Below are 23,194 nucleotides of genomic sequence, written 5' to 3'. Positions count from 1 at the left end.
CCAATACGTCTTTGTCCCTCGTCTCATGGGTTCACTCTTGTTTGTTCCACAACCGTGCCCTCTGTACTGAGTGAACTTCATACAGCTTATCTTGCCTGTAGGGTAACAACAATACAAGACAATCTAGTTCCAGTTCCGCTGCTTTCCATCCGTCACGGAACATTCTGGTATTCAGAATGGTTGCAGCTCATGTACATCTAGGTAGACTCGTGTTTTTCGTTCCGTTTCAACCCCCCCAGCTTGACTTGCTGTTGACTGAGGAACAGCAATGTTGGCAGCAGTGCTATATTTCTAATTGAGTCCCATTTTTAACTTTTCATTCACTTCCATCAATGTGGTTTGAGAAGCATTTCTACTCCTCTTGTGATGCTTCTAATGGACAAGCCTAGTTTATAATCCTCTTGTGATGCTTCTAATGGACAAGCCTAGTTTCGACTCCTCTTGTGACGCTAGGAATGGACAAGCCTAGTTTCGACTCCTCTTGTGACGCTAGGAATGGCTTGTGCCTAAATAGCCTGATCTCTCTTCTAGAGATTCATCTAATACAACAATGCTACTGAAGGTTTTTTTTTTAATTCATGCTAAGTTCATCTCTGATATAGGTTCCAATTACACATTCAAGCAGAATTTATAAGACCTTAGCTCACATTCTTCATTCATTCTGGATTGCATGGCCATCGAGTTTTATAGGGCACTTGTTAATAAATTGTACCTTATATCCTATAATGTGCAGTTCTTCATTATTTATTTTATGCCAATATTATTTAATGCACATTTGGACTTGAATACAGGCACCAGACTAGTTGTGTTCAGTTAATAAATATTATGTATGAGTTGTGTCTAAAACTTAAAGCTTATTAAAAGATGAAAAAAAATATAATTTTAGTTGAATAATCAGTATATTGTGACAATGAAATTAAACAGCCAAAAGAGAAATCAAATTATGACGGCAACTGCAACCTGTACCATTCTTTTTTGAGGAGAGATTTGGGTGCCAATGTCCTGTTACAGCTTCCATGTTCCGTTTTCCACGTAACTCGCCACATGTTGCCTTTACCATGGTGGCATGCTGCTGTGCTGGACACTGCAGTAGGGCTGCAGGATTTGGCGAACTGTGCTCCAGAGAAAGTCTGAGCAGCCCAAGCCAGAGCCACTGTGGTAGGGTGGCAGAGCAGCACTGACGACGCTCAGAGGCAGCACAACGCCCAGGCTGAACGCACAGGCAACTAGGACTCCATTTCTGAAACTGTGGTAGGCCTCACCCAGCCAGTCCACACTTTGCCTGTGGGAGAGAGGGTGAGAGAGAAGGACAACATTGCACTTAGGTACAATATACTGTAACTACTTGGGCCTTGTGTTTCAACTTACAGCTGAACTTAAAATGGATCAGCCCCATTACTGATCAAGACATTATGGTGATTTGCACACATTTAATATATATTAATAATTAAACAACATAGTGAACAGTCAAAGAAAGCTGGATCACTTGGCTGTGAAAAATGGAAAAGTTCTCTTTGCTAAAATGCCCAAATCTTGCTGGATGATCTGACCAATGCAAGAACTACAGTGCACACAGTCAAAATGAGTTAGGACTTGTGCCTGGACACCTCACCATGCTCCACCAAAAAACTAACAATAAAACGTATTTTGAATACACAAGAAGCAATTCGGATATGCCTGTCGAGTTCTGGGAGACGATTTAAAAATGGGAACACCTTCGCCCTTTAGATTAGCGCATGTCTTGCAAGTTGAAGTTCATCTGTAAGTCAAATCCTACGACACTAGCACTTATACCCTATACCCTAATAAATGCTTCAGGGATATATAATATTAATATACACATACAAACATATACAATGTACATCAATAGTTTGGATGTTTCAGATAAAGCATTATCAAAGTGTAGTGTGACTTGTAGTGATTACTTCACTTGTACCTTTGATGCTGTAGTTTATCTCCCTCCTCTGCAGCACAAAATCCTATCTGCTCTACCTCAACATTTTCAGCCTGGTCATGTTTGAAGACATTTTTCTCATCCGAGAGTTTGGTGACCTCCTGCATCTCATGAACAACTTCCTTGTCCACGTCCTCAAACTTGACTTCCTCTACTACGTCCTTCTCAAGGCTGACCTCTCTGGAATCTTCTTTCTGGTCCGCTACAATTGCCTTCAGAATCTCTTCCTCAACCTCTATGGTTTCCTCTTCCTCCCCCTCATCATCAAACTCCTGTAAAGGATGTGTTAGGTGAACATTCACTCAAGTTCGCTCAGGACTCCGGAGTTGCATATAAGTACATTTATTCAACAACAACAACAACAACAAGCTTGGCAGACGAGAGAGAGAGCCCGGCCTCACGCCCAAACGGCAGCACACGAGAGAGAAGCAAAGTTAAAAAGATAACCATGGGTTGGGTCTCCTACATCTGAGGTAATCTTGCTATACTTTTTGCAACATAATGCATCAGCAAGGCAGAAAAGAAGGACTACTAGTTCTTCTTATTAGCCCTTGCTTACTCACACACACACAGAAGGTCCACTTTTAAGCACATACATAGAGTTAGAAACGTCAGCACTTAAGAATCAAAGATATACAGAAACAGAAAAGTCATGTTTTCAGCTAACAAAGGCATATGATTAACACACATACATACTTCAGAGTTTCATATTTCTCCGTCAGGATGTTCACACAAGACTACTCTGGAGAGCTAATCAGATAATTAGTGACTGCAGGCAACAATCTGGATGTATGGTCAGTCAAAAAGCCTATGCTTTTCAGATCCTCTTCAGGTGGACTGCAGGTTTTAATTAAGAGTGCAAAACCTTTGGAAAACTGGGTTCTGAGAACTCACCGGAAGTCCAGGCATCAGCCCCAGTTCCTCTGCTAGAGAGAAACGGTTCTCAGTTGCAGCTGAGACGGTTCCATCTTGATGCAGGAAACTTCCTCCTGCAGTGCTGTCATTAATAAAACAACCAAAAGATTATGGTGTATTGATTAATCTCTATTTTAGGATAAACACCTTTTATTTTTCTGTATGGCTGGAAGAGAATTCAGCCATCAACAGAATAGATTTAGCTTATTATTAATTATATTAGTTTATGTGTAATTTCAAATGTAATGCAATGGTTTCAGTGAAAACACCAATGCCTCTCACGATGTGACGTAACCCTCAATGTAAGGGTGTTCTCTAGTAGATTATCTCTGTGATCTGAAGAACAATGCTGCTGGTACCAAATGTTTTCTGTACATGGCCATGTGCGTCAAAGTGGCCTAAAGATACATGGTTTAGGTCTGGCTAGAGCGTCTTACTAGTCAAGGGGTCCAGATAGGGTGGAGAGACGTCTCTCTCCAGAATCTTTGCATCTAATATGTGATCTTCGATGTAAGAACATCACTTCACACTTTGTACACTACTCCCTGATAAGTTTTGCTTCAGAATCAGTAGATACTCTGTGCAACTGTTGGGTGTGTGATTTACGCCTCTTTAGTGGTATATCTGAGGAGCTTTTTCTGCATTTCGTTGTCTCAGAACTTGCACTCTGTGCAATGACAATAAAGTTGAATCTAATCTAATGTTCTCTAACATTTAGTGCAGAGACACCGCAGAAATATTGCAAGGCCATCATAGGGACATCTTGAAACGATAGGGTGAAATTACTCTGAAATCCATCTCAGTATACTTAGTAACTTTCACAGTTATTCTATTTTAACCAATAAATGTTTTCAAGATTTGAATCCAGTGTCATCTGACGTCAAGTTTTCTGTTCAGGGAAACAGTTCTCTTTACTATCTTTATTTTATTTTCTGTACAGTTTAAACCGGTTAAGAAACACAACGCAATTAAATAAACCAAAATCTAACATTATGCCCAAGAAAGGCAGAACATCCACAAAAGCGGTACAGAATTTAAACATCACCACGAATGATTACTACACGCCTATTTTGAACATCCACTACTGGGACCACAGGGTTGTTTGTGACTTGTGGTTGAGACTCAGGTGAGATCCTACAGTAATCAAGAGTATCTGGCCCAATCAGAGAGAGATCACAGACAGCATGAGAACCATGAAACATACACCAGTGCTAGTTCCAACTGGCCTTCCAGGTCCTTCACGGCCCTCTTCAAGGTCTACATGGCAATGGAGGAAAAGCGAGATTTTATTCAGTTATGCAGTAGCCTCACATTTAATACAATTACAATGATAAAATCTTTTCAAGAATTTGAAATCAGATCTGATTAAACATGCCTGTTCCATGGCAGCAAACTCCTCTAAGGAGGCTTTTTGCTGATTGATCACAAAGTCTTTCTGTGAAGAAAAAGAGCCGAATAACAGTAATATCTCGAGTATCATATATCATCATGTCATGTCATCTGTGCAATCTGATGTCATATTTATGCTTGTAGTTCAGTTTAGGTTAAATACCCACACTCTTAATAATTGCAGTTTTCTCATCGAGTTGCATTCTCGTCTCCTCTAGTTCTTGCTACACCCAGTAAAAGAGAAAAGTGGTAGTTAAAGTTATAATTATATCACATGGACGTCATTGTGGTGGTATGTGCGTTAGTGTGTGAATGTGTATGTTTGTGTCATACTAATGGACACAGATAGTCAACACTACTCTCTAATAGTACGTTTATGGGAAACACAAATACCTGCAAAGCCTTGACTTGCTGACTCAGATTTGTTATTTTCTTCTCGTCCAATTCCCTCTCAGGCAAAAGGTTAGACATCTTTTGAAATCAAGTATTATGAGAGTGAACAGAGAACACTGACAAAAAAAAAAAAAAAAATACTTTTTCCAGATTAGAAGAGCCCCTTTAATTGTACCTCATTGGCGATTGTATCAATTTGGTCAATCAGAGCTTTCTTTTCCTTTTCCTGTGAGCACACAAATGCAGTGGGGATGGTGATATGCATGCTTAGCCTCATTGTCAGAGGCAAGGTCTGACATGAAATAATTAAGATACATTGTCAACGTATTAACTTGCTATGCAGAATGGACACTCACCAGCTTGCTGATGCTGGCCCTGAGTGTACTGCTGGCCGTCTCACTGTCGCCTAGCGCCCCCCGAATCCCGTCCATCTCCTCCATCAATTGCTCAGCATCCTGAATGGACTGCTTCATACTGCAAAACCACACTTTAAATGTATTAAATGCGCACTCTGGCTATTCAGTATATTATACATTTCAGTAATCTTCTGACTACTTCACAATTTTTCTATCATGCCTGTAGTTCTGTACTAAACTCTATTACATTTTTCAGTAATTTCCGTAAAACTGTACACTTTACAAAATAAATGTCATCAACTATTTGTTATGGCTCTGGGGACCATTATGTCATTGGACTGGTCACCTTTTGACCTGGCTCTTCAAGGCAGAGTTCTCAATTTCCAGGTGAGCGTTTGAGTCCTCACACGCATCGAGGGCCTTCTGCAGATCCCCATTTGTTTTCATTAGGCGGTTCTTGTAGTGCAGCAGCTCCACTATGTCTCTCTTCACCTCCAGGCTCCTAAGGACATGTACAAACACTGGTGTTTCACAACAGTGACACTGACATGTGGTGTAACAGTGACTTTGCACTCTCTTTCTTAAGGCATGACAGCTCTGAAGCACAGAGCCTTTCTTTCAGATAGTTCGCTCACAGGTCAGAGGAGTTCCAGACTTCGTCCTCCTCTGCCGCGTACACGGCCTCACACTCCTCTGCGACCTCTACCTCTGGTGAAGAAACACATACACATTGATAGGCACTTGACATGATCACAAATAGAAGATTCTAAGATTCTAAGATTCCTACCGTCATGATCAGGCCCTTCATATCCCACAGCTCTACAAAGAACACACAATAAATAAAACCTTGTAATCTATAACTAAAGACAGAATTTAACAAGATAAATGTTGATGTAAACATAGAATTCCCTGAATAACTTGTAAATGATGAAACTGATCAAAATGGCACCTTCCTATGGGTGGCCATGCAAGTCCTTCACCTTAAAATAAGAAGAGCAGTGAGATGTTAAAGGTTAGGTCAAGATGAACGCTCTTCTTTTTTAATAGTAATTCATTCCTGTCCACTCTGAACAATACTATACATACATACTATCAGAAATGTGTTTAAAATCATTTTAATAGCAAGAAAACAAAACAAGGAAGTCTACCTTGATTTTCCCACTGCCTGCTTTCAGCTTGATCATGAACGATTGATGTCCAATCATTGTCAAGCACAAGACTTGATCTGTTTCTGGCATAAACTGTCAAATTCTGCATGGAGGCGTATGACATACAGCTGCTAAGCTGGGCATCCCGATCAAGCCCAATCGGTTGAGAGACGGTTCTCCTCAACATTTTTTCTAGAAAAAAAATTGAAAGTTTATGTCATTGAGCCTGATTTAATCAAATTAAATTAAATGTTCACATCGTCAGCGAGTCAACAATATGTACACTTTCACTGTGAAACACTATGTGACGTCATGTCACGTCAGCTATTTAACATTATCATGTAATGGTTGCTATAGCTAGATATTCATTAGCTAACTTATTCAAAGCTAGCTGTTAATACTACCTACTAACTGTAATCTAAAAATAATCTCCAATCTTTCTCCAAGTTACACTTTACCATGGCAACTTATTTAACGTTACATTAGACACACAAATCAGCTAAACATCAAACAGAAACTTGAAAATCATCTCTTAAGATAATTAGCTAGCTAGATAGTTCGTTCCCAGGCTAACATTAGCCAGCGAAAAGGCTAACGTTAGCTTTTCCAACTTAGCCAGTTAACGTTAACTAACTGTTAGCTAATTCATTGTAATACTATTTATATGTACATGCTATTAATTGTACTAATTAAATGTTTTTCCAACCAACTTATTAAAAAGAAATATCACAATACTTACCTTTTTTGTAGGTGCTATATATCAATTTTACATAATTAGGAATTCATGCTTCCCTGTATGGGCCAAGTGGTGACAATCAGGTAACTCTGGGATGATGCGCGCGTAGAAACGAGTTGGAATGCGTGTGACTTGGCACTGGCCGCATGTTCAGGGGGAGGGGAAATCAGAACATTCTTTTAGACACTTTATCCTCCAAATGATGAGAATTGAATCGCCACTCCTCTCAAATTGTTTCAACATAAATTAAACACTATATCAATCATGAAGGGGGATTTGTTGCAGGACTGTTGTATATATGCATTATTTTTCTCCAGACGTACCTAATAAACTGGAAAATGTGTGTATAAATTGAGTGTAGTCTACCATAAACAGAGACTCGTCTCTCCGCCTGTTTGGTTTGGAATGGCAAATCAAGCAGATGATATTATATTAGCATTAAAGTGGAAGAAAATAGTGCAGCCTCCTTTTTCAGGCATAATTAGAAATATATCAAGGTCAATGCATGTTGAAACCTGACTGAGTAGGATTTTAGAAAAAAGGTAATTTATTTTATATATTTATAGCTCCCTCTCTATTGGCATACACAACATCCACACCCTTTCTTCCTTTTCTTTTCGAAGCACAACCAAAGCAAGCAAAATATACCAGTGTGGTGACATTGACCTCCAGTTACAAAACACATTCAAAGCATGTCCTTGTGCACACATTATTATGAAATCTTTTCTGGCCTTAGAGAGTAGTCAGCAGCTCATTGGTTGAATGCTAGGTCCTTTGAAACAGTGGTGTATAAAAAGCCACCCTTGATCAGCACACATCATTGCACATCCTGACTGGTAAGAGAATTAATCTGTTTCTGAATTCCATGAACACACCTTGTAGCCTATAGATTATACACACTGGCTCTTTAATGTTTTTCTTGTTCTCTTTTTTTTTAACAGAAAGGAACCGGGCAAAATGAAAGTTTTATTAATGCTTGCTGCTCTGACTGTGGCGGTAAATGGACAAACGTTCCATTTTGGGTGCTGCCCTACGCCACCAGTCCAGCAAGATTTTGATGTTGGCAAAGTGAGAAAAACTTGAATAACATAAAGAAACTGTCCAGGAAGCCAATGTTGAGATATTTGATGTGAAAATCATTACTTTTACAGTCATTTTAATCGATGATTCATAATGAATTTCAATCAACCATACTCATGGTTTCCTGTTTTCAAATAATGACTTTTTCCCATATTCACTTTGAACAGTATCTTGGTAGGTGGTATGAAATTGCAAAGCTCCCTGCCGCATTTGAGAGAGGGAAGTGTCCCCAAGCCAATTATTCTATACTGCAGGAGGGAGTCATCAAGGTTGTGAATGCTGAGCTGCTGTGAGTTCTTTGTTGCCTTGCAGTTTAATGCAGCACCACTGTGTTTAGGAACTTTAAAGGAATATCCTGGTGTCTTGTTTGCAGGCAAGATGGGAAGGTTGACTCCACCGAAGGGCAGGCCACAGTGACAAACCCGGGCGAACCAGCCATCTTGGGAGTCACCTTCGATAATGGTAAACTATGAATTTGAATCATGAATGTGAATAATCCACTTCTTAACAGGGAGTTCTGAACATCAAGTAAATCACTGATGTAGCTATATTTTTCTCCAACAAAGAGCTACCATGTTTGTCCATGTTTGAAGTGTTCTACCACCATTGAAAAAAATAAATGTGTGAATAATGTTGGATATTGTTTTTTTGTGATATTATATATATATATATATATATATATATATATATATATATAATATAATTTTGAAAGGTTTCCTGTAGCTAACTGTAAGGCTAATTACTGAGAGAGCAACTTTTTAATTCAGCATAGGATATCTTCCTTTCCTCCATATAATCCTTTGCAATGCACCTTACCATCTCCACCTGTCCTGTAGGTGTAGCAGATGCTCCTTACTGGGTCATCTCCACTGACTATGCCTCCTACTCAGTGGTGTACTCCTGCACAGACTACTACGGCATCTTCAATGTGGACTTCGCCTGGATCCTTTCGCGCTCCCGATCGTTGCCTACCAACGTATTCTATCAGCTGCGTGGTGATCTGGAGTCGTATGGTGTCAGCCTTAGTAAGATGACTTTGTCTGACCAAATCGGCTGTGATGCTATGCCTTAAGGGCAATGCAATAAAGCAATGCATTGGAGTTATCTGTGATCTCACCCTAATAAAAAATATTTGAGCAAAAAGTATTGTTTTGCTGTTTGTTTATTTGTGTACGTGTCCCATGCGAAATGACTCACTGAAAGGAAAACCAATGAAAGCATCAGTTCCATTTGTCTCCATAGCAGTGGCAGGTTACATATGTGGGGAAATATTTGAAAAACTGTCTGTCTACTGTCTGCCCCTCGCAATAATGACATGCAGTCAGAAACAAACAGCAGTCTCCTAGCATGGCGATTATGCAAACCAAGCCAACAAAGACAACAGTCAGGCTGAAGAGAAGGAGGATTCATGAGAATCAGGATCAAGTTCAGGTCAGACTGAAGTCCATGAGGAAGACAAAATAATTGTATTGACAACATTTATGTTACAACTCTATACATGGAACAAAATACTTAATAAGTCTTAAAGGAAATGTTTCCATATTCACATGGCCCACATGATTTAAAATATATATATAGCTTACTAGGTAATAATTAATTTTATGTAGGCTAAATGAAGACCTTAAAACACAAAACTCCTTGATGAAGTATAGAACGTGTTCTCATGCAGGCATGATTCACACACGAGGATTAGTAGTCCTCGGGTACAGTGCCACCTCTCTTGTCCCGACGGTCTTGTCCCATGACATCTATTTACCCTATCACCTGCTTCGAGTTAGATGCCGCCTGATGCGACAATATCAGCGTTCTTGACACTCTTGTTTTGAGAGGCAGAGTCAAGGGAGTGCCCCGACTGCTTCACATTCTCCGTTTACCCTGGAACTGCAACAAAGGATTTCACGCAGGTAAGAACTTATTCGATTTATTTGCAAACACCCAGGCAAATGGCAGCTTATTTTTTTTGCATTGTTACCTGGCCGACTGGTTCATTTTGACGAACAATGTTTAAGCATTCGATATGCTGGAGGTTTTACTGTATCAGAAGGAGCTAAATTGTCTGAGCATTTTAAGGGACTTTTCCTGTCTGTTCCTGAATTAAATATAAGGTTTACAATAAACCCACATGAAATACATCCTCTCAGTTTGGATCTGTAACACTTCAACAGAGTAATGTTTGTAATGTTAAGAGTTGTTGAATATCTGTAGGCCTACTGTTGAATAATGTCTAAAAAGACGCACGCATGCCATCGACGTGTTACATAGAATGTCCTAGAAAAACTGGTTTAACAGGTGTAACAAACCGAAGTCATATAGGCCTATAGCAACTGTTGTAAACATGAGCCTTACATCTACCTAATCCCTTTGTTTTTGATAATGTTTCTTTGCTAATGTAGTCTTTATGACCACGAAGACATGAAATAGAGAGCATAATGTATCATACCCTATACAAATAAACTTTAATCAAAAGTATTGGATTTACCCAAAACAATTCTGTGTTCATCCATATGATTAAATCTATTGTGAGACTTCTCAGCTGAGAGAATCATTACATCGCTATTTCTTGACTGATGTTGATGTTGATAACAAAATTCTGTTTTGGTATTTTGTCCAGTCTAAGCCCCTATACACTCTGTGTGTTATGTCTACTTAGCGTAACTAAAACATGTTATCATTCTAGGAGAAAAGAATCTGGGTGTGGAAATAATGGCTACAATCATCTTGCTTTTGCCACTGGTCCTTCCACTCATCGCTGCCCAAACATTGCACTGGGGGCCTTGTCAGACACCAATGGTTCAACCCAACTTTGACCTCAACAGGGTACATTTGATCATCTGGCCTCAGAAAATAGTTTTGGTTGCATGCTTTTATTATTGAATATTTGGTAAATATAATGTATAAAGTACCCTAACTGAATTTCTTCTCTTTTTTTTTTACTTCCTATCAGTACATTGGGAAATGGTATGAAATTGAAAAACTCCCTGCAAGTTTTGAGAGAGGAAAATGTATTGAAGCTAACTATGCTGTGAGGCCTGACCATACCATCCAAGTGCTCAATGTGCAGACCTAGTAGGTGACACGTTCCTATCGTCACATAGACTTGTCGGTGATAGTACCCTGTTCATGTGTGGTTACAATATATTATGTTGCTAATTTACAGTAAAGGAAAGGTCAGGACAGCAGAGGGAACTGCTGTCATCCAGGACGCCAGGGAGTCGGCAAAGCTTGGAGTCAGCTTTTCCTACTGTGAGTAACATTTCACATGGAACATTTGTATTGAACAGATGTCCCAGCCGAACACCGTCTGTTTTGGTTGAAGTCACTGTTTGGTCCTAGGCTGATACAGAAATCACATTATCATTAACTGAAATCTCCCAGGTACCCAGGGGGCTTAATTTTATACTTATGAGTAGAAAAACGGCTATTTGAAATAAGCAGACACTCCGAATTGAAGAAATTAAAAGAAACTAAAAGAAACTTTATTTCCCCTCTCTCTCCTTTCCCTTTTGTCTTTGGTCACAGTTACTCCCTACAGCCCATACTGGATCCTGTCCACCGACTATTCCAGTGTGGCTGTGATCTACTCCTGCACAGATATCATGAGGGTCTTCCACATAGACTATGCCTGGATCCTTGGCCGCTCCCGCATCCTGCCAGCTGAGACTGTGTTCCGTGCCAAGGAACTTTTCTTTCATGCCAAAATTGACATCAGCGGCATGAAGGCAACAGAGCAGCGTGGTTGTGATATCTTCTGAGTTGCTATTCTAGAATGTTGTTGTATGACTTATACCTTGTGTAACCTCCCAGTTGCAGGACATTTCTTGTAGCCTATTTAATGAAGAGGTTTATTTTTGGCTTACATAAATGATCAATTGTCATATTAAGTAGATTGGGAAACTTCTTTATTACTGGGTTTTTAAATAGATGTATTTAACCAAGATTGAAATTAAAGAATCTTTCTGAAAGTAGCACCTGCAAATATTGTGTGTTCTTACTGCCCCCTGTTGTTGGGTAGGTGCTACTGCATCTGGAGAGTACAGTGCCACTACTGGCCTGTAGCAATACCCACATTTTGCCCCGTTGCCACATTTATGATTTACATAGACATTTACATATTATCGAGTAGGTAGGCATGGCAGATTCAGGAGAGATCTTAGCCAAAGTACAGAAAAAAATGCACATCAAGTGCACTGTACTTTGATTTACTAGCACACTGGGACACACATGTACTTTTGCAGTAAGTACCCAAGAACCCAAGAAAGCAAATGTGGAACAAGTGTGGATATTGGGACAGGAGACTAGGAATGTCTGTTTAATATTATATTCACCTACAATTAAAACTGATTATTAGCATTCTCCGTGTTACTCCAAAGAACACTGAAGATAAAGTTTAACATTCTCACCTGTTACTTTTAGTTTACTGGGTTATTTGTTTTCTCAGAAAATGGTGCCAGAAATGACAAAAAATGCAAAAAAGTTGAAGTCAACTAAAAATAAAAGGATTAATTGATTTTAGTGTGTTTATCCAGTCGGGTTAGGGTTAGTCAGTAGATCATTTGAATACATCACGGGCTATGTGAAAATGAGAATTTTGAATTAGGAGGGGAGGGGATAAGGAGAGGACAGATTTTCTTTATATTTGAGTCCCCTGCTCTGGTTCAGAAACACCACACCATAGCTGCTGCATATCAGAGGTGGAAAAACATCAGAGTTTGTAAACAGGTAAGCTATACAACATTTTATGTGATGTTCACACTTAGAAGAAATAATAGCTCAAGGGAAAAAGGTTTATATGTAGCTATGATATTTGTCTTTTGAAAATAGTTTAATCCTAGGTTACAAACAGCCGTTTGTTTTTTTTGTTTTTTTAGGAAAGAATGAAGTGGTTTTTCCATTTTTGTGTTCTGTTTCTCTTTTGCATCATGAACCATTTCAGTGGTAAGTGTTAAACATTTAACTTAAAACTTTTTAAATGGACTCAGGTACATAAGTACCGTATGTACCCTACACCCTACAACTATGCAAACAACTTATCTATCACCACAACCAGCAGAAAGCATATCACATAACTTTTATGAATCTGTTCTGGTAAACACCATTCTCTGGTTGGCATTATTTTACAAGAAAGTCTTTCTTTCATTTAAATGTTTGGTCAAGCATAAACCATTAACAACCATGATGCGTTATCAACCAAGCATGGTGCAGTTCAATTCAGCATTTATTAATTATTAATAACGTGTTTTCAGTGTCACTATGTGCAACATATGATAAAAGTGTACATTTACCCAAGAGGACTGTGCAACAGCAAACCATAATATTTGAGGAGGAAATAGAGTCCCCTCACATTTTTAGAGTCCCAAGAGAGAACCCAACTTTCCTCCAGCTGAATCACTTCTTTGTGAGCGCTGTACTCAAGGCTCTTCCTCTGTCTCCCTCTCCCGTTTCCATCATAGGTGCCAGGTACATTCCTGAAGGAGGTAAAAATATATTCTGCTCATGTGTATACCATCAGACAAATAATTACTGTTTCTTTTATCCTAATTTTGCTGTAGCTACAATAATAGTTGTTTTTAGCATGCTTCCTGTTATTTTTTTTCTTTAAAAGCTAGCAAAATCTTGCTTCAACCCTCCATTTCAAATGTGTGTGCGTCCAATAAATGCATGTGTTTTCTTTTTCAGGGCCTTATGATGAGCCCCCTGCAGTACCATACTGGCCCTACTCCACGTCTGACTTTTGGAGATACGTGGAGTACTTCCGCAGCATCGGTGCCTACAATCATATCAATGAAATGGCGCGGGCATTCTATGCCCATCAACACCTTGGAGACACCTTAGGCTATGAGGTGCCAGAAGTGCCAGAGTAGAGACATTATGCATAGGCAGACATGATTTGGTCAACAAGGTTCAAGAGGTGCAACTGATATTACATGCATGAGATCTACGTTGTTTTATTGTCATATATAAATATGTCATCAACAATTTTTTTGAGTGTATACAAAATATGTTAGTAAATAAGAAAGTATATTCTAGTTAAAAGAAAATTCTGTACCACCATAAACATTGTGGCATATGTACATCTGTATTGTTACTTATGGCAGACCAATGTACTGCATAATGTATACTAATAAAGTAATGCTGAAATGAATGTAGGTCTACATTATTTATGTTGATATACATATAACCAATGGATAAGATTGTCATAAAAAGACTTAGTTGCATAGTTTTTTGTTATTTTATAAACACCAAAAAACGACAAAAAGTTAGACATATCAGGTTTTATAGCCGCGACTAGTGAAAATTGTAGGAACACCATGGTTGGACTATATAGCTGGAAAAAAAATTGCATTGTCCAGTGTTCAAGTCGGACCATTTTAAGTGTAGCAACAAATTGCAGAGTTTTGTAGCTCAACAGCCCATCAACATGAAGCCAGCCGTCGATGAAATGTTTCCCGAGGGTGCAGGACCGTATGTGGATTTGGACGAGGTGTTTTATTGAATCATACTGTTTTAGTTATGTTGATAAATCTGTAAAGCAGACGGAGGCATCGACGTTAGCTAGCATAACACAGCTAACGTTAGCTTCTTAGCCGGCTGCCCAGTGGTTCACGGTAAAATATCAAGACGTAGCTTATTCAGATTGAATATCTGTTTAGTAAACTCATAAGACCTAACGGACTACAGCAGGACAACGTATATTTATGCTTTGCTATTTGTCAGCATATGTCTTCGGTAACTTTAACTTAACTGCCATGGCTATAGCTAACGAATGTTCGCTAAATTGCCTATCAGGTACCTGATATCATAATCTTGTGACTTATCTAGGTAGGTGACGTTAGTATATTTACGGGTCCAGCCATCGTTTTTTTTAAGACTAACGTAATACTTAACCTTAGCAGACAATAGAGTAACATCATTATTAACTAGGTTAATTTTGACATGCCTGTAGAAAACGCACAGTGCTTGTAATGTTGTGATTTTCAGGCAGGGGGAAGCAGTGGTCTACTGATGGACTTGGCTGCAAATGAGAAAGCTGTACATTCAGACTTCTTCAATGGTAAGGAAAACACAGACGTGTGTGTGCTTTTTACTGACTATCCTGAACACTTATGTGATTTATTCGCATGCAAAACCAGAAACGTGACCTGAATACCTACGACTCTGGTAGTTTCATTGACTATTGTTTATCTTAGGTTCAAGGAGGTATCACAATCCAAATGGGACACTTTTACCTGTCAATATTTGATCAGATTACAACTTCACACTGATGTGTGCTTTTCAGTAAATTGCTCAAATAGCAAGTGTTGTTGGCTAATGTGTCTGAAAGCATTTCAGTGGAAAAGCAGTGCAACAAAGGCCGGTCAGAATGTATGCCTAAGAACTCTATTGTTGCTATAGGTATTCCACGTTGCTGTTTGTGTTTTGGTAACAGATAATTAGGTTCCAAAGTGCTGGTAGCAGGTAGGGTCTTCAATTTAGTTTATTTGTTTTCCCCCCTTCACATCTATGGTCTTAAGAAAACCCGTTTTGGCACGGCACAGGACAGCCTTGAAAAAATGTGGCCTTTGAAACCGTAAATGGGAGGTGAAATACTGCCTCAGTAAAGGTTTTTTATGGGCTTCTGTTGGCTCCAGCGCAGCATGGCCTCCTGCTTTGTAGACAGTTCATCCTTTTTTAGTGGATTAAGAGGCTGAACACGTGTCACTTTGAGATGAGTTTAACTCTCTAAACAGTAGGTATTTAGAGAAGAAACATGGAAACATAACAAACGGACGAAATGTTTTCTATTAGTGTAGTTTTTCTGTTGAGTCGGTGATACTTGTGCTCTCAGAGTTTGTGAGCAATGAGGCCATGGGTTTCTCTTCAACATCAGGGGTGTCTTCAGTTTACTAGGCCTCGTTTTTTGCTGCCAAACTTAACATCCATTCCAGATGTTTTTTTGTGCAAAAGTTCACATTTCCTTTGAAGATATTTGACACGTTGTCGATAGAGCAGGGGCTTTGCCTCGAGACGTGTTATGAGGTGCAGTGCAGGGCCATATATGAAGTCTTTTCTAAGCTCTTTCACTACTGTTTGGCTTCTCCTCCGTGCTTCCGAAAAGTCTCTTAATTATCTTGGACAGGAAATGTATGGTGCTTAGCTTTTAATGTTTTCTCCTTGATCAGCTATTGTCTTGTTTTGTTCCTCACTAGTAACAGCATCTTCCAAATTAATAAATGGAGATGTATAATGGAGCGGGTTCTTGCTGTACAGTTGGAGGCTGTTTAGGATGTCGTGTTGTTTGTAAATCAAAAGGATTGTGACAGATTGCTACCGAACACTGCCTTTCAAATTTCCTTGTGAAACAAAACCAGAGGTTATTTCTCTTGTTGAGTGTTGCCACAGCCGAACTGTCTGTCAGACACAGACAAACTGTCTGTCTGACGCAGCCAACATCTTTACTTCATGTTAACCTGTCAGAGTGAAACATGGCCTTGTTGACTCCAGTCATTTGAAATGATGTATTGAAAAGTAATCATTTGAGTATTCTGAGATGAACAGAAATACTAACTTCTGTTTAAACTTGTTGCAGATTTTGAAGATCTCTTTGATGATGATGACATCCAGTGATCGGGGGGCCCTGATTGGAATCACTTCAATGCTCAACATTTTAAAGCCAGCAGCCTATATTTTTCCACTGTCTGCAAACACGATGATGTATTTATTATTTCCGTTTGGTAAAGCTTTGTTCCAATAAACGTTTGTGTTAAAAAAAAAAAAAAAGAAGAAGTTTCATGTGTGTCCAGATGTTGTTAAATTCTTTAAAATCTCAACCATTTCAACTCAAAACTGAGCATTACGTTAATCGTTTTTTTTTCATGTTGAAATCTGTTTTCCAGCCCAGATTGTAGTCTTTTGCACATTCCTGAACACCTGTGAGTGTGCATAATTATACGTGCGATCCAGTGTTAACATGAAAACACAGATGTTACAGATGTCTTGTAGTTGAGCGGTTGTCAGGATATATATTTTTCATAGGTGTTTAAATATTTTGCTGGTGGCGTCTGTTTTAAGCAGGTCGAGTTAGGCATGTTAGGCATGAACTACCTCGGGTCAAATATGCATGATAATCACTAAAGCAATACAATAAGTGTTCTGTACTTAACATTGCAGAATATGAAAAGTGTTCTGTACTTGACATTTCACCTGTAAACATATATATATATATATTTGTGTCAGTTTGTGGTCACTAGACTAATTGTAGGTCGTGTTAAAAGCAGGGGTGTTGTTTCACTGAATGTTTGGAGAACACTGTTGCAATACCAGTTCTCAGGCATCTGTGCAGGTTCTTTTTAAAATTGGAAACTCGTTAAAGATTCATGCAACCATTTTTTGATTAGCTGTGTTATGTACTCTCTCCCAACAACAGTAGCAGCACAACACAGACCATCATCCTGCTTGACTGATCACCTCAAAATCAACATCATACACTTTTTCCAAAAACTGATCTTGGTCACCAAGTGTGCAAGCCTCCACATCTATACTATAATACCAAAGAGAGAGATTGTAATGGACTGCTGCAGTACTTAGTGTGGTGTTGAAATCCTTAAATTATTAAAATGTTTAGTTTTTCCATTTGTGGCAAAAGTCCTCATACATTCCCCTTCAGAAACTTGTGAAACAGAATCATATCTACCACAATCTCGTACCAAACCCATTGTGAGTGTGAACATGCCTGGACAGCAGAAGGTGAGACACTATAGAGTATGAAATTCCTTGTGGGAAATATCCAAGTGCTTCTTTGTCTAGGTCCATCCTTTCAAAATCCAGCCACCCTGAATCAGTGAATCAGACGGATGGAAATAGAGACAGCACTTTGTAGAGTGCTTGATCGATTTCATGCTGCTTTCAGAGAAAATTAAATATAGCTAATTAAGCAGAGAGGATTTAGCATTTATGATGGGACAAATTGAAAAAGAAGATACTTGTTGACTGCCAGAATTAAAGTTACCATCACACAGATACTGAAATAAATAATTTATGATTCTTTCATCATGGTGGCTTTATGGCAGATTATTGCTGATGAGCAATGTGCTATTTCCATTGGCGTGTGAAATGGAGATTTCCCAGATGGAGTGCGGTAAACACCTCCTCACAACGAGCCTGCGGAGGAGAAACGCCAAGGAAGCACATTTCCACTCCACACACTCAAGACCCAGTAGAACAATGATGCAGACCACCACATTATTCCCCCAAAGTCATTTTCCAGTGCCCCCCCCCACACACACACACACACACAAAAGGGAGTTCCCAGATGCCCTGCTTTCCTCTCTCCTCCCACTCTCATCCCCTCTCTCTGTAATTACACAATCCTATTGGTCAGCTGACCAGGTTTGCGGAAGCCAATCACAGGGCGCTCAGCAGCATGCCCACGGCCCGATGGGACGCACCTTTTTGTTTTTAATTATCAAGGTGCTGTTTAAAAACGAGCCCAGCGCCTCAGTGGTGGCACAGTCTGTTCAGAGGGGCGAGTAGTGACAGAGAGGTGCAAGCCAGGCGTTTGGATCCCCCCACACACGTACCCATCCAGCCATCCTCTGGGCTGAAGTACCAGGCCCAAGGCCCCCTCACGCTTCTCCTCAGGATCTGCCTCCTCAGCCAGGTAAGGGCCCACATCTGCCCACAGACTGTCCCACATCTTACAGGATGTCTTTTGCTGCCATTACTAAACTTTAAAGAAAAACTTATGCTGCTGCTGCTGTACGTGTATCTGTATGTTTTTTATATCTATATGTATATCTATATGTATCTAAATGTCTTGTCTTATCTGTTGTTGTGCCTGTGCACTTTATATGTTTCACCGTGGGAGAGTGGGAAACGTTTTTATCGATTCCTTGTATGTCTGACATGCAGGAAATTGACAATAAAGCTACTTTGACTTCGACTGTCATCCTGAACTTAGAGACTTTTCCTCTATTTACTCATTCTAATTTGATTTTGATGCCAATGTTGAGTTTACTTTTTCCTGCCTTTTGGATTGGATAGAGTTAAATGGTTACTTAACTGGGTCTGTGACTTTTCCATTTATCAGTTCAGTGTCTTTCTCTATTAGTTGTTTCATTATTGAAGAAGTACTTAGTACCTGTGCAAACAGATGGCCACGGCCAATTCTGATCCAGAAAGAGAACGAGCAACTTTGTAAAATAATGACAAACCTAAAGCATTTCGACTAAAGAGATGTCGCTTTGAGAGGTTTCTGGCGTTAAAGCCAAATGAGATGAAACTTAAAGTAACACTTCTACACAATGGCTGTCCCATTTAAAGTGATTTTTTTTATTTTATTTCTCTCTCTAGGTGTGAGGGACTAGAAGACTAAGAATGACTTGTAAATTCTCCTTGGTGTTTGTGGGAGCTCTCATAGCAACAGTGTTGCTTCCAGGTAAGAGTCACGACTATCACCTGCATCCTGAAATGGTTAGGATCCTACTTGGCACAAAGAGGTAGCCAGTAATGACTGAGAATATTATTGGATTTTTGGTAACTAGAGATTTTTATACATGTGACCAACAAAAATGATACCCGTGGTAAAAAAAAAGAACCCTCATCAGTAGTAAAATCCCCTATAGATACTGAATAATGAAATATCCACACCTGTATATCATTTTGGTAATATCAAGAGGTGGAACAGAAGCTCATTACTTCAGGTTTAAGTGAACTAATGTCCCTCTGTACTCCTGTGTCCAAGTTGAATCATTTGGCTGAAGAGCTGATGTAGATGATTGAAAATGCTTACTGACACCCGTCACAAGTGCACGGTGATGAAGAAGCATCGCCGCTTTGAGCGTATGCCCCGCTCTTTCGCCTGTAAAACGTTACTGGTGTCAGCACCGGGGCTTGTTTCCCTAGCGCTACTCTTTCCAGATGTGCCAGGGCCGTTTAACAGGCCTGTTAAAAATAATACAGCGGATACACTGAGGCAGCAACATTTTTCAAGCGCCCCCTCTCACCTCTCATCAGTGACGGGCCCATAAGGTGCTCAGTTGTAACAGCCAGTGATTTTAAAAACACAGTCCCAGCTCAATTCAATGCAAAAGCTCTGCATCACAGTACCCTAGACATGGTATAAAGTCACATAGGGGTTTCTCAGTGTTGTGAGATGTGTGCAGGGAGAAGTGGCGACACGCTGAGCAGGTTGGCCCCTCTCGCTCCTGTACATTGCGCTGGTAATTGGATTGTGCCTGCGGGGCCCGCTGGATCCTGGCCTTTGTACATTTTATAGCTTTTTTCCCTCCAGTGGGGCCCCCTGCTGGCCAGCTTCAAAGTGCTGATGTGTAGCGTTTGAAGATTAATCTCACACAATACCACCTGTATGTAGGCGCCCCCCACCTTCCCCTCTACAACCCATGCGTGCATACATGTACACGTAGACACACACATGCACTCGCACATCATGCATGCACACACACACACACACACACACACACACACACACGCTGTGAATACATGCGTGTACAAACATAGTACACACACGCATGTTACATACACAAGCACAGACATACACAAGCACAGACACACAGACACACACGCACACACTCACACACGCGCACACACGCACACACGCACACACACACACACACACACACACACACACACACACACACACACACACACACACGCACACACGCACACACACACACACACACACACACACGCACACACGCACACACACACACACACACACACACGCACACACACACACACACACACACACACACACACACGCACACACACACACACACACAGCTCCATCCACTGCCAGAACACATAAAAAAACAGCTCTCCAAGCCCGCATGGGGCTATTAGCAAAGGTAAGCATTTTTGGCCCTGCCTTTGACACATGGAACATCTGGTTCACACAGCCCCCTTCAGTTTACCTCCCACTCCCTCCCCTTTCCCCTCCCTCTCTGTCTTTCAGAGTTGTTGGTGGCTGGCCCAGTGGCTCCGCGGTCGAAAGCAGATGGTAAGTACTGTATGCCGATGCCCACTTTTCACACCACTTCAAATTATAATCCTCTGGCCTGGGAGCTCTCGGTATCCACAAATTATCCATGACAGAAACCAAGCAACAGTCCCACAGCACTGTATTTTACGGGCACAGCACACAAGTGGTGGGGATTTGAAAACATTTGTCATGACCATTACCGACAGCCAGTTGCTTGTGTACTTCAGAGCCTATGAAGACAGAGGCTGCAGCCTCAGCCAGGAGACTGGTTCGCAACAGGAGGAACATCAGCTGGTACAAGGAGCACTCTGACTTCTGGAACTGGTACAAGTACTTCACTGAGCAAGGCAACACGGACGCTGTGAGTCCTCCGATTTGATTTTGTTTGATCAAAATATTGTTTCTTGAACTGCACCAGACTGCACCAGATAACATGATGTGACGATGGTTCATAACTGTGTTTTCTACTCGCTGTCTCCGTGTGATTAGGTTCAGGAACTGGACCGTGTCTACCTGTCCTACCTGCAGAACAAGAACCGTGCCGAGGGCCGCCGCTCCAACAAGGCTTACCTGCAGCACATGGGAGACATCTACAAGTCCTGCGCTGAGTCTGAAGACCCCACCAAGTGTGTGTCCTCTTACATGAGGCCCAAGCCTGAGGCTCCCAAACCTGCGCCACAGAAGACCTGCGATCCCTACAGGGACCCCTACTGCCTGTATGGCCTCTACTCCCCCTACCTGGCTCCAGTCGCTGCCAAGGCTCCCGCTCCCGCTCCGGCTCCAGTCAAGGCCCCAGCCTACATCCGCTCAGCCCCCTATCAAGACCCTCGCACCGGCTACTACTACTACACCCCGGTGCTGGAGTCCTTCCTGTCCGCCGAGCAGAAGTCCGAGCTGCTGCGCATCTGCGACGCTAAAGACGTGGAGTGCCTGCAGTATCACCTGCGTGCTGCTCGCGGCTACAAGCCCGCATCGGCCCCTCAGCCGTCCTACGCCCACCTGGGCTGTGACCCCAAGAGCGACCCCCAATGCCTCGCACACCTGATGCAGAAGGGCCAGTCTGGCGTGAACCTGCCATACCCTTACTGCAACCCACACACCGACCCGTACTGCGCCTACGTCGCTGCCCTCCATGCTGCCAAGGGAGGCGAGGCTCCAGCCGCCCAGGCTGCCCCGGCTTCCGCGCTGAAGACGCCCTGCAACCCGCTGTTCGATGACAAGTGTAACCCACTGACCGCCTACAAGCTGGCCACTGAGTCAGAGGACGTGAAAGACGAGCCCGCCTCAGCCGCCATGCGCGCCGCCCCTCAAACCGCCCAACGCGCCGCCCCACGATTTGCCCCCTCAGAGCCACGCCAGGACCCCTACGCCATGTTCCGGGACGCGGCCGCCGCTGCCGCCGCCGCCATGCCGAGGCGTCCTCCCACCCATCCCTACAGGCTCCCAGCTCCCCGCTTCCAGCTGCCCAGTCGCCAGTTCCAGCCGCCCGCCCACCACCAGCCTGAGCCGCAGGAGGAGCGCCACCCCCTGGGACCTCGCGGCAAGACCAAGGAGGGCTATAACTGCTTCATCGGCTACGACGAGGAGTGCTTCCCACTGAGGCCTGCCCAGACCGAGCCACGCTCCGGCGCCCACCGCCAGGTCCCGTACCAGGCCGAGGCCTACGAGCCCCACGTCAGCCCCGATGGCACCAGGAACGGCGTGATCGAGCCCGACCCTGACTGCGACCCCGAGTTTGACTCCAACTGCAAGCTGCGCCGCTACGAGCCAGAGGCCGCCGAGCCCAATGTACCCCAGGAGGAGGCCCATCAGGCCTACCCGGCTGAGGAGCACCAGGAGCAGCGCGACCACCATGAAGAGGCCTCCCAGCACCAGGAGGAGCTCTACCCCGAGCAGCAGCCCGAGGGCCCCGGCTACAACCAGGACCCCTACCAGAGTGGCCAGGAGGACCCCTACGCCGGATTCGGCCCCCAGGATCGCGGAACCCCCAACTTCCAGGATATGCTTAGAGGCTACGGTGACCACTACGGCCAGGATGAGCGACGTGCCTACACAGGAGACTACAAAAAGTGAACATCAGAGAACATCGGTTAGAAAATAAAGATTATTGTTGAAAACAATCATGTGGACTGTAGATTAATGTATGAAATGCACACACAAACACACACTCTCCTACTGTAGAACAATCACAATCTGAGTGAGGGGATAGTCAGTAACCTTGTGGCCCACTGCCACAACAGCCAAAGG

The 23,194-nt window shown here is 41.9% G+C and overlaps 6 protein-coding genes across 6 annotated transcripts; 5 read left to right on the top strand and 1 right to left on the bottom strand.

The window, feature by feature from the left end:
- Window positions 1-102: 102 nt before the first annotated feature.
- On the bottom strand, window positions 103-7,043 carry LOC105894770 (putative uncharacterized protein MYH16). Its single transcript, XM_042710238.1, has 15 exons — window positions 6,895-7,043; window positions 6,156-6,347; window positions 5,957-5,987; window positions 5,795-5,826; window positions 5,643-5,715; window positions 5,354-5,509; window positions 5,008-5,125; window positions 4,827-4,877; window positions 4,652-4,729; window positions 4,426-4,482; window positions 4,245-4,304; window positions 4,074-4,126; window positions 2,849-2,951; window positions 1,937-2,226; window positions 103-1,282 (listed from the first exon to the last, which is right to left on the bottom strand). The coding sequence occupies exons 2-15, from the start codon at window positions 6,340-6,342 to the stop codon at window positions 1,054-1,056; spliced, it is 1,518 nt and encodes a 505-aa protein (XP_042566172.1). The 5' UTR covers window positions 6,343-6,347; window positions 6,895-7,043; the 3' UTR covers window positions 103-1,053.
- Window positions 7,044-7,638: 595 nt separating this feature from the next.
- Window positions 7,639-9,114, top strand: LOC105894760 (apolipoprotein D-like). Its single transcript, XM_012821305.2, has 5 exons — window positions 7,639-7,727; window positions 7,833-7,959; window positions 8,139-8,260; window positions 8,345-8,433; window positions 8,808-9,114. The coding sequence occupies exons 2-5, from the start codon at window positions 7,849-7,851 to the stop codon at window positions 9,041-9,043; spliced, it is 558 nt and encodes a 185-aa protein (XP_012676759.2). The 5' UTR covers window positions 7,639-7,727; window positions 7,833-7,848; the 3' UTR covers window positions 9,044-9,114.
- A 688-nt stretch (window positions 9,115-9,802) lies between these two features.
- Window positions 9,803-11,899, top strand: apodb (apolipoprotein Db). Its single transcript, XM_031584116.1, has 5 exons — window positions 9,803-9,875; window positions 10,649-10,788; window positions 10,916-11,037; window positions 11,129-11,214; window positions 11,491-11,899. The coding sequence occupies exons 2-5, from the start codon at window positions 10,675-10,677 to the stop codon at window positions 11,721-11,723; spliced, it is 555 nt and encodes a 184-aa protein (XP_031439976.1). The 5' UTR covers window positions 9,803-9,875; window positions 10,649-10,674; the 3' UTR covers window positions 11,724-11,899.
- Window positions 11,900-12,890: 991 nt separating this feature from the next.
- On the top strand, window positions 12,891-14,004 carry otos (otospiralin). The gene is made up of 2 exons (XM_012821258.3): window positions 12,891-12,906; window positions 13,648-14,004. The coding sequence occupies exons 1-2, from the start codon at window positions 12,891-12,893 to the stop codon at window positions 13,830-13,832; spliced, it is 201 nt and encodes a 66-aa protein (XP_012676712.1). The 3' UTR covers window positions 13,833-14,004.
- A 310-nt stretch (window positions 14,005-14,314) lies between these two features.
- cops9 (COP9 signalosome subunit 9) lies at window positions 14,315-16,728 on the top strand. The gene is made up of 3 exons (XM_012821303.2): window positions 14,315-14,452; window positions 14,950-15,022; window positions 16,538-16,728. The coding sequence occupies exons 1-3, from the start codon at window positions 14,390-14,392 to the stop codon at window positions 16,573-16,575; spliced, it is 174 nt and encodes a 57-aa protein (XP_012676757.1). The 5' UTR covers window positions 14,315-14,389; the 3' UTR covers window positions 16,576-16,728.
- A 2,595-nt stretch (window positions 16,729-19,323) lies between these two features.
- and1 (actinodin1) lies at window positions 19,324-23,023 on the top strand. The gene is made up of 4 exons (XM_012821259.2): window positions 19,324-19,384; window positions 20,921-20,965; window positions 21,175-21,308; window positions 21,437-23,023. Exons 1-4 carry the CDS (start codon window positions 19,324-19,326, stop codon window positions 23,018-23,020), a joined length of 1,824 nt encoding a protein of 607 aa, XP_012676713.2. The 3' UTR covers window positions 23,021-23,023.
- Window positions 23,024-23,194: the final 171 nt, after the last annotated feature.

The sequence above is a fragment of the Clupea harengus genome, chromosome 17, assembly GCF_900700415.2.
Source record: "Clupea harengus chromosome 17, Ch_v2.0.2, whole genome shotgun sequence".
NCBI classification, from domain to species: domain Eukaryota; kingdom Metazoa; phylum Chordata; class Actinopteri; order Clupeiformes; family Clupeidae; genus Clupea; species Clupea harengus.
This window is presented reverse-complemented; position numbering and strand designations above follow the sequence as displayed.